Source organism: Mus caroli, unplaced genomic scaffold (genome assembly GCF_978045245.1).
Source record: "Mus caroli unplaced genomic scaffold, Mus_caroli_1 scaffold_2, whole genome shotgun sequence".
NCBI lineage: Eukaryota > Metazoa > Chordata > Mammalia > Rodentia > Muridae > Mus > Mus caroli.
Genome location: NW_028227257.1, coordinates 159,586,652 through 159,597,504, shown reverse-complemented (window position 1 = coordinate 159,597,504; position 10,853 = coordinate 159,586,652). Strand labels below are relative to the sequence as shown.

The following is a 10,853-nucleotide window of genomic DNA, read 5'->3' as shown; positions in this document are numbered from 1 at the left end:
TTTATCTGATTCCTTTTTTGTAACTTCCTCTGTCTGAGAAAAACGTAAGGAAAAAGACGTTCCTGCGACTTTGGAAAAGAGGACGTGAAAACAGTGTCTCCCCCGCACCCAAACATTTTGTGTTTTTCCTCGGTACATCTGGAAAGAAAAATTCTACAATAGGGAGCAGGACAGACACGCACGCGTCACACAATAGTTTCTAACATGCAGGCCTCGCCCCTGCGGGGGTGGAGCGATCGACGGGGAAGGGGTGGAGCCTCGGGGTAATGGGAGGGGCGTCTGGGTTACGTGGTTGGCCTAGTAGCGCGGCGCGCAGTCAGCGCAGGCGCAGAAACAGCAGCTTGGGGCGGGCTTGCCGGCTGAGGTTACCAGGCGGTGCCGAAGTCGCTTCCCTTTCCCCCTTTCTCTCTTTTCTCTTCTTTGGGTGGTTTTCTTGGTGAGTTAATGGAGGAGGAATGGAAAGCCAGCGAGAGTTGTTACCCTAGCATCCCTCCTTCCGTCGTGCCCCATCAGGCCTCTCTTTGCCATCCACCTGTCGCACCGGACCCTGCGGCGGGCCCTGCGGTCCTCTGTCTCCACGGTGCGTGCGCGAGCGCTACCCTGCGCCAGGAGGACCCGCCTTTGGAAGAGGGCCTCGAATTTTGCCCAGGTTTCAGCCCTTGACCCCCTTTTTGACATGTTTTTGTTTTTTTTTCTCTCTGAGAAGTGCTTTTATTTCGTTTTGAGCTGTTTGATCTTCCGTTCATGCGTATGCACTTGTGATTGCACTCTCATTTGAAAGCCTTCACCCAGTCACATCCTTTGGCCCTGGGATTTGGGGGGAAATTTCGTGGGTCTAAATCCACTTGGCAGCTGCCCTGCCAGGGGAGTCAGGAGCATCAGTTCTGCAATTCTCACTGCCTGGTGGCTGGGTTAAATGTCCTGGTGGCTTAGTGAACGTTTCAGTCCTCACTTGGAAGGCCTCGCTCAATGCAAGTCGTGATTGGAGGCTTCCGCCAAATTTTATTCGATAAGAATAAAGAAACAATTTAGTTTCCTGTTTTTCGGTTTGATAGAATTTATCTATTTTTTCTGGGCAGCCCACGGCTCAGATGAATAATCTTTTGGGGTGGGGTGATGTGATTCCTTATTTCACAGCAGATTGGGTTTCTTTAAAAACATTCCATATAGATTTAGGGGTGGATAGGGAGCACCGATTTTTGCTTTTGAAAAAAATGATTTCTCTGCTTCTTTTTACTTAACATGTAAAGAGAAAAACTTCCTTGTTGGGTATATGCTCCTGTGCATGTTAACTGTTGAGTTGTGAATTCATAGAATGTAAACAGTATTAACCAACTTGATAGCCATTAGCCAAGGCTATACCTTCCTGACCTCAGGATAGAACCCAAGGATTCAGGTATTTGAGGCCAGTAGTCCGAACCAGATTGACAACCCAAGGCATGTTCTAATTAGAAGCAGCTGATACGTGAAAAGGGGTGTAAGAATGCAGCTTTCACTAAAGGGGAATGACATAAAGTTAGCAGACGTTATTCATGGATTCTGTATGTCAGTGTCTCATTTGTTCAAGTTTATTCATAATTCTTCAATATTTAGCCACACATTGTTAGTAATTTATGGACGTAGGCATGGCAGTGAAAATTTGGAAGTGTGGTATGTGCATGTTTCCAGCTGAAGTGAGGCCAGCTGTGTTTTGTCTTGTTTGGGGTTTCAGTAACATATATCCTTTTTATATTCCGCAAAACATGCCACATGCTTTGCATTCATATGGTTTCAGTGGCCACTTAAAGTGATTCCTAAACTGAGTACTCAGGTACTCCGTAGTAGTCCAAAGTATGACGAGCCTGGTGTGTATACAGAGAAAGCAGGTATGTTAAGATGAGCTTCATTCAGGAGTGAGTTAAGAGTGCTGCTGGCTTCATTCCTATTAATTAATGAGCGGCATATATATATGTATATATATTAATATACTCATTGGAAAAAGTATTGTGACTAAAGGCTCATGGGAACCCAACCCAGCGTCTCACTTAGGAATTCATAGTGGCCACGCTCACCAGTTCATGGGTGGTGGGAGTGACCCTAACTACATAAAGGAGAAGCAACCACAGTGAAGACTCAGATTACAGGTAAACGGGCAGCAGTGGAAGATTAGTCCATCTTCTCCTGTCTTTTAATTAACTAAGACTTGGGCAGAGAGGCTCCAAAGTTATTTTTATGGCTGAATATTACAAAACAAACTTTAGTATGTAGTTTAAGACAGAATTAGAAGGATATTCTTTTATTTGCCATTTGTTATCGCACTTGCCTGCCTTTTGCTAGTCTAATGAGACCATTTATTGTGACATTGTACGTATGCAGAATTTATAAGTTGAATTTATAAGTTTACTTAGACCTGCCAGTATTGTTTAGAAAGAGGAAATGAGGTCACATTTGAAGTGAGACCATGGGGTGGTAGGCCCGAGGAAGACTGGAGAAAGTAAGGAAAGTTAATATGTGTAGTGTTTGCCTTTCCACTGTCTGCTCTTTATAGAATGGATATTAAGTAACCTGTGTAAAATGTTGAATCAAACATGAAATATTCATTGTCTATGAAGACAATAAGAACAAACCAGCTACTCAGGTAGTACACCGTGTCTTGTGTGTGTGTGTGTGTGCGCGTGCAGTGTGAGTTGTTTAATGCATGTGTGTACCTAAGAGTGTTCCTATACATGTGCAGAAACAGAAGATTAACTATGTTGTTTTGAGGTGTCCTTAAAAGCAGCTAGTGCTGCTGGGCAGTGGTGGCGCACACGTTTAATCCCAGCACTTGGGAGGCAGAGGCAGGTGGATTTCTGAGTTCAAGGCCAGCCTGGTCTAGAGAGTGAGTTCCAGGACAGCCAGGGCTACACAGAGAAACCCTGTCTCGAAAGAAAAGAAAAAAGTAGGTAGTGCTAACACGCACTACCAAAGTACAATTTTGTGAATTGCTGAGTAATTTAAGTTAAAATTTTTCACTAGGCTTTGCTTTACTTCAGAGAGTGTATCAGACTGCATGGCAAACTGGTTTGTAATTTGAAGTAAGCATCACTGTTTTCTTTAAAATTTATACATGATATACTTGGTCTTATCTCTGGATAATTTGATTCTGTCAGTAGATTATTTGATATTTATCATTGACTGGAAATTACTAATATTAATACTTGTGGGACCGTGGGTGTGGAGGAAAGAGGGGAGGGGGAGAAAACCCGCGTCCTGCTAGAGTTCCATTGCTCTGGGCGGTGGAAGACTGCTGCATGCTTTCTAGTGGCCCCAGGTGGGTGTCTGGCTGTGTGAAGCCACTGACCCCAGCTTGGCGGGTGGTGGACAAGGGGCAGTCCCAGGCACCAAGTTCCCAGCTTTGGGCATCCCATACACGGATGGACACCGCGGAAGAGCTGAGAACAGAATGGGAGCCCCCAAGGCCTAAGGGAGGTGTGGGCAGGGGAAGAGGGCGCTGGGTGGTTCCCACAAGAGTCCTTGGTCTGGTCTGTGGGTGGAGCGCAGGAAGGACTTCTGGTGGGAGATTAGATGTGGCTTGTTAGGTGAAAGCCTATCGCATCTTTCAAGCATGGAGGACCTTGATGAGCAGAGACAGCCTATGGTTTTAGAGCTTTATTGTAGAAAGGCGGGGGGGGGGGGGGGGAAGAAAAGAAGGTAGAAAGAGGGAGACCGACCATGGCCATGTGGAAAGAGGGGGGAAGGGAGAGAGAGAAGGACGGCTAGAGATGAGAGTAAGAAAGGTGAGAACTTAAAGAGAGGGAGGAGGGGGCCAAGCAGTCCCTCTTATAGTGGGCTGGGCTATCTTGCTGTTGCCAGGTAACTGTGGGGAGGAACTTATCTGGCTATAGTCAGGTAACTGTGGGGGTGGAGTCTAGCCAGAATGCCAGAAGCTTGGGACATTGTCTCAGTGATTAGTAGTCACAGAAATATGGAGTTGGGGGCTCTGTGGTGTCAGGCACCTGGCTCTGGGAACATGGCTCGCTTTTCTGTCCCTTGTAGAGTTCTCTGCTGGGTCGCTAGAGCAAACCCCATTCAACCAAAATAGGTTGCCTATCACAGTCCCACAAATAGTTCTGTGATACTTACCAGAATATACACTTTGAATTTATCATAGACCCATTTCAGTAGCTAAGACCTGTGTGTGGATAGCAGAGGCTTACAGGGTTTTCAGAGTGGTTTAGATGAACAGGAAAATCTGAAAGGACAGTTTAGGTACTCATTGCATAGCTTTTAGTTTACCAATCTGCCCTCAGCATTAAACTACAGTTAAAAAAAATTAAAGTCAGAGGTCATAATGAAAGATATTGCAATTGCTACTATTTGGTTATGTTGTCATTTTTTTGTTTTGTTTTGTTTTTGTTTTTGTTTTTTGAGACAGGGTTTCTCTGTATAGTGCACATTATGTGCCTATCTGGTTCCTATAGAGGTTAGAAGAGGTGTCAGATTCCCTGAAACTTGAGTTTATAAATGGTTTTGAGCCACTGTGTGGGCACTAAATCAAATCCCGGTCCTCTGCAAGAGCTAGTGCTCTTAACTTCTGAGCCATCACTCCAGACCTGGTTATGTTGTCTTTTATTGCTCGATGATTCAAATAACTTCAATACTGTTACTAGAATACATTTATATGATATAATTTTCAAGATAAAAGCCTGGTATTTTAATTATTCAATAATAGATTTTGGAAACATGAAAAAATTTTCCGTGTCATTTAAAAATTCCAAGTGCCATTTTGAAATATTTATGCATACAATTTTAAGATACTGTATGAAGTTATGATTAACTAGAAATTCTTTTTTCATTGTAGACCCTGCTTTTTGCAAAGATCGACTTTGCCTCAGACTCAGTACACTCTTCATCTGTACCTGTAATGTTGTGTTTCCACTTCAGTGAGTTAAGCACAGCACCGTACAAAGCCAAATAAGGAAATGAAGTTTTCCTCTTGACAGGCCAGCTTGCTTGTAAGTAAAATTTAGAGTTAGATTTTAAAAAATGGTCTAAAGATTTTATTGTAAAACAGAGTTTAGGTAGTGTCAAAAGCAGTGAACTGTTGGAAAATTTTTATGATTAAATATACCACTTAATTTTTGATGTAGTTTAGTTGCATACTAGTTCTATCAGAGAGTGTGTAAAACGCCTCACTCTGTACCTCTAAAGCTACATCAGTCAATTTAAGAAATGTTACAAGTTTTTAACACAATACTTGATACCTGGCATGTTTCGTTTTAAAAATGAGTACATTTCCAAAGACAGGGGTTGGATTGATATTGAAAATTGTAGATCATCTCGAGATGCCACAGTAGTATCCTTTCAGCACTGAGTATCTTCATGTTTTTCTTGGCTCTTTATCTGAAGTCTAGGATTTAAGTTCCACCACTAATGATGCTGCAGTAACATAAACAAGTGAGGACTTTGCTGATTAATCTTTATTAATTTTTGTACATTATCCATTCTACTATGGCCTTTTAAAGGCATCCAATATGAAAATATGTAAACATGGTCCTCAGCAGTGTGCATATAGAAAAGGAAAGAGCACATTTGGACTCAGTGTAGAAAGCCATATCTTATGAGCAAGTGTGGTCATTTACTCTAGTTTTCTATTGTGCATTTTATGAGAAATTAATAAATAATGATAGTCAGTTAATATGATCATAAAAATAAATTGAATATTAAAACTGTAGCTCAGCTTTTGTGAATTGTAAATGAGTATTTGTGTAAGTACACATACTCTGTGTTATAAGCCAACAAATCGTAACCCAGTGTTTCCTACAGGAGTTTTACAAGGAAAAGGGACACTAGTAGGAGATACTGTATTTTTTTTTTTTTGAGATACTGTATTTTAACGTCTTTCTGATAAGGTATTTTCTGAATATATTTCTGCTGTCTATTTGCTCTTTGTAATCCTCAGTCATACACTTTATTATGAATCCCATTTTATTGGTGTCCTGAAATTTGAGAAGATATTAACCAATGCTGTTTTTTTCTCAAAGAACTAAATAGACATGACAATAGCAGAGGGCCTTGGAGGGAGGAGGTGGGAGAGGAGGGGGTGGGAGGGAGTGGAGGAAAGATAATCAGAATGTAATAAAAGCATGATGGAAATGGCACGATGAGGCTCATTGGTTGCGTAATTAATATGTCATAGTTATAATACCTTGTTAAGAAGAATAGTGCACAATATTTATTATAAGACTTTTAAAGTATCCCATCGATTTGAAGTAATTTGAACATCTGTGTATTGAGTGCATGTATATATTCAGTTCTGTCAGGATGTTAGCAGTTTGCTGAAGAAGTAACCACGTGCCTTTTTTTGTGTCTTAAAAAAGGGCTAAACCCAACCCCTAGGTTGGCCTGGTCAGAAAAGTGAAAAGAAATGCTGACCTTGACCAGATGTCATCATTTGAAACAGAGAACACAGGAGTGTCTTTCTAGCCTGCTGGTTAAAGTGCAGAGCCGCACACAGCTCCTGCTTCCACGAGCCTCTGCACGTGCAGAATCAGGGAAGTCATGGCACTCCACCTACTCTCTTGTTGGAGACAAAAATATTGTCCTGATGGGGCCACCTGGTTCTGGGAAAACAACAATTGGCAGAATATTAGGTGACAAACTAGGCTGTTGTGTCATCGATGTAGATAGTGATGTCCTTGAGAAAGCCTGGAATATGAGTGCGTCTGAAAAATTGCAGGATGTTGGTAATGAGCGATTTTTAGAAGAGGAAGGAAAAACAGTATTAAACTTGTCTGCATCTGGAAGTGTGATTTCCCTCAGTGGGTCCAATCCCATGCATGATGCTAGCATGTGGCATCTGAAGAAAAATGGAATTGTTGTATACCTAGATGTGCCTCTAACAGATATAATTAGTCGTCTGAAATCAATGAGAATTGATAGGATTGTTGGCCAGAACACTGGAGCATCTCTGAGAGACTCGCTGAAGCACGTAAGACTGTACTATAAGAAGTGGTACGATGCCCGAGTCGTCTGTGAGAGTGGGGCTTCAGCTGAGGAGGTTGCAGACAAAGTCCTTGATGTGGTTAAAAGATACCAAGATGTGGATTCAGAGACATTCATTTCAACAAGGCATGTTTGTCTTAAAGATCATGACAAGAAGTTTCCACCAAAATACTTCAGTGAAGCTGTGGTTGAGGGATTGGCTTCTGATGGTGGCCTCTTTGTTCCTGAGAAGGAGTTTCCAAAACTAAGTCGTGGGGAGTGGAATAACCTAATAGGAGCAACCTACATAGAAAGAGCACAGGTGCTCTTGGAAAGGTGCATTCACCCTGCGGACATACCTGCTGCCAAATTAGGAGAAATGATTGAAACTGCTTATGGGGAAAACTTTGCCTGCTCCAAAGTTGCCCCTGTCAGGCACCTTTCTGGCAATCAGTTCATCTTGGAGTTGTTCTATGGCCCAACGGGCTCCTTTAAGGATTTGTCTTTACAGCTAATGCCTCATATTTTTGCCTACTGTATCCCACCAGGTTGCAATTATGTGATACTTGTAGCCACTTCAGGAGACACTGGGAGTGCAGTCTTAAATGGGTTTAGCCATCTTAATAAAAATGATAAGGAAAGAATAGCTGTGGTCACATTTTTTCCCGAGAACAGAGTTAGTGATTTCCAGAAAGCAGAGATAATTGGCAGTCAGAGAGAAAATGGTTGGGCAATAGGTGTCAGGTCAGATTTTGATTTTTGCCAGACAGCTATTAGAAAAATATTTAATGATTCTGATTTTACTGGCTTTCTGGCTGTGGAATATGGAACAATCTTAAGTTCAGCTAATTCTATAAATTGGGCTCGACTACTTCCGCAGGTAGTTTATCATGCCTCTGCATACCTTGAGCTTGTTAACCAACGGTTTATTTCTTTTGGAAGCCCAGTAGATGTCTGTGTTCCCACAGGAAACTTTGGGAACATGTTAGCGGCAGTGTATGCCAAGATGATGGGAATTCCTATTCGAAAATTTATCTGTGCCTCTAATCAGAACCACGTTTTGACTGATTTCATAAAAACTGGACATTATGATCTAAGGAATAGGAAATTAGCACAAACCTTTTCACCATCAATAGATATTCTCAAGTCTTCCAACCTGGAGCGGCATTTGTACTTGATGGCTAACAAGGACGGGCAGCTGATGGCAAATTTGTATCATCAGTTAGAGAGTCAGCTCCACTTCCAGATTGAGAAGGTGCTGGTTGAGAAACTGCAGCAAGATTTTGTTGCTGGCTGGTGTTCTGAAGGAGAATGCCTAGCAGCTATCAGCACTACCTACAATGCATCAGGCTATATTTTGGATCCACATACCGCTGTTGCGAAAGTGGTTGCAGACAAGATGCAAGACAAAAGCTGCCCAGCGATCATTGCATCCACAGCTCACTACTCCAAGTTTGCCCCTGCTATCATGCAGGCACTGGGGATCAAAGAACTCAACCAGACGCCGTCAAGCCAGCTTTACTTACTCAGCTCGTACAATGCATTGCCACCTCCTCACGAGGCTCTGCTAGAGAGAATGAAGCAGAAGGAGAAGATGGATTACCAGGTTTGTGTAGCTGATGTGGATGTCCTGAAGAGTCATGCAGAAAAACTCATCCAAAATTGGTTTGTAAGGAAGTCTGAGTAGGGGTTTTTCTCAGTAAGGAGCAATAATAAATCTCGAACATCGATTTGGACTACAATAGCATTTGCTTTATTTTGTGTAAATGTTTATGTGTGCCTCTGATCTCTGGAGCTGACTGTGACACCTGCTGTGTACCTCCTCAGGTCCTCCAGAAGAGACGGAGGCCAGCATAGTACCTGGAACCCTCTGCTATCATGCTTTATTTTCTGCACATGTTGGGTATGGCAGTTTCTCCTTTACCCCACACTTCTGAGTGGAACAAAAATATCTGGTTTTAGCATAGCATTTACAAATATTTAAATACAGTTAGGTGCTGCATATCTAGTCATTTAGTGTTTATTGAACAATTTGTGCTTGAGATAGTTAGCTAATATAGAGGAAGTAGTAAGCTCACTAGGATTAGAATCATCGTTTTTAACCCCTTTCAAATTCCATTTTGGACAATACTTGATGACATGTACACTGTCCAGCTAGAGATTTAGTGGCCCATTCACTGCTCTTTGAATGGCTGTAGTTAGTGCTGGTGAAGTTTGAAAATCAGGCCGATGTAGGATGTAGCAGTTGACAGAACTGTGAAGTAGTGAACACGGAAACAAAGTCGCCTACTTCAAGAGAAAGGCGGTCCAAGATTAGTAATGTTTAAGATGCTTTATTAAAGTTCAGTTATAGACAGCAGCTCTTCTGTATTATTTTTAGTCTGGTTCTATTTGTCTCACTTAAAAAAAAAACCATTTTGGGGTACCTCAATCCTCACAAATTGGTAACTATGCTCCGTCTCCATTGCTGTGTAGTGACAGTGATTTTAATTGTGGTTTGTATTCTTCCTGAGTATTTACTTTCTGGATTGAAGGGTGTGACTGACTGAAGACGTGCAATGGGCTGTTCCCCACCACAAGATGGCATTCCTCACAGCATTTGCTATTGCCGACGACAGTCTGCTTCTGGGTACCTTCCAGAGAAATGTTCAACATTGAAATGATGAAAAAGGTTAATAGTTTTAATGGGCAATAAGCAATTTGTTATCCAAGTTTTAAATTAAACCAATTACATGTTAATATCAGCTCTCTGGCTTTGCTTCAAAAATGTAGTTCTAGGGCCTGTAATGGAGGCCAGGAATGTCCCTGTACAGTGCACAAAACCCTGGGCACCATCCTTAGCACCTAGGAAGGTAGAGACAGTGAGTAAAGGTCATATTTAGTCACACAGTTAGAGACCAGCCTGGGATACACGAGGTCCTGTTTAAAACAAACAAACAAACAAACAACACTTGAAACACTTTTTGTTAATAGAGACTCAAAGCTCCATATTTGTGTACACATTCCATCATTTCAGAATATTTGTTTCAGTAGATCTAGAAAATTATCCATAAAAGAAAAGAATTATCCTAATGTTACTCTCTGTATATGCATGATAATCTACTTTAAAAAATAAGGGGATAATGTTGAGCCTTCATTTTTGGACTCAGCAACTCATGAAAGAGCACATGAAGTCCAAGTGATGTTCAACACAAAATTGTTACTGCAAAATAGTGTGGGAATACATAAAAAGCCAACGCTGCATCCAGGTAGGGCAGAGTTTAACAGAAGAGGGAATAAGGTGAGGTGTCACTCATCTAAGCTCTCATCACCTGGGAAACAGAGGCAGGAGAATTGCCAGCTTGAGACCAGGCTGTGCTACATAGGAAAACTCTGTCTCTAAATGAATAAGGAGCCAACAAAAGGGAAATACTGCTGTAAAGTAATCAGGGCTTCATAGTGGATGTAGGTCCTGAGGGTCAGCTTTTGGAAGTTAAGCAGTAGAGAGAGAAGACACTGTGACTTCCTGTTTCACTGGTTATATGATTATTCTCTCAGTATCTAAGATGGTTACGTCATGTCTTCATGTGGCCTTTGGGTCCCTGCCACTCTCAAGCTTCTCTATTTTGTTTGTTTCTTTTGAGACAGGGTTTCTCTGTGTAGCCCTGGCTGCCCTGGAACTCACTCTGTAGACCAGGCTGGCTGCAAACTCACAGAGATCCACCTGCCTCTGCCTCCTAAGTGTTGGGACTAAAGGCGTGCATGGCCACACCCAGCTTTAGCTCTCCCTTGTAAAGAGTAGAGATGTTCACTCTCCTCCCATGTGACTTAGGATGCAGTCCTCCTTTCAAGGGCTAGTGTCCATGTAAGCCTTGTGTCCAGTGTCCTTTAACTCTGATGACATGCTTCAGTATGATATCTTGCTTCCTTCC

The 10,853-nt window shown here is 42.0% G+C and overlaps 1 protein-coding gene across 5 annotated transcripts; it reads left to right on the top strand.

Moving 5' to 3' along the window:
• The first annotated feature begins 326 nt into the window (after nt 1-326).
• Nucleotides 327-9,681, top strand: Thnsl1 (threonine synthase like 1). 5 transcript variants are annotated; one of them, XM_029474586.2, is made up of 4 exons: nt 333-436; nt 2,995-3,053; nt 4,820-4,973; nt 6,339-9,681. In XM_029474586.2, the coding sequence occupies exon 4, from the start codon at nt 6,386-6,388 to the stop codon at nt 8,627-8,629; it is 2,244 nt and encodes a 747-aa protein (XP_029330446.1). In that variant the 5' UTR covers nt 333-436; nt 2,995-3,053; nt 4,820-4,973; nt 6,339-6,385; the 3' UTR covers nt 8,630-9,681. The 5 variants fall into 5 exon arrangements, with proteins under 5 accessions (XP_029330445.1, XP_029330446.1, XP_021012280.1 ...); XM_021156621.3 differs by having other exon boundaries at nt 333-580; XM_085835138.1 differs by lacking the exon at nt 333-436 and adding an exon at nt 634-649.
• The last annotated feature ends 1,172 nt before the right edge of the window (nt 9,682-10,853 follow it).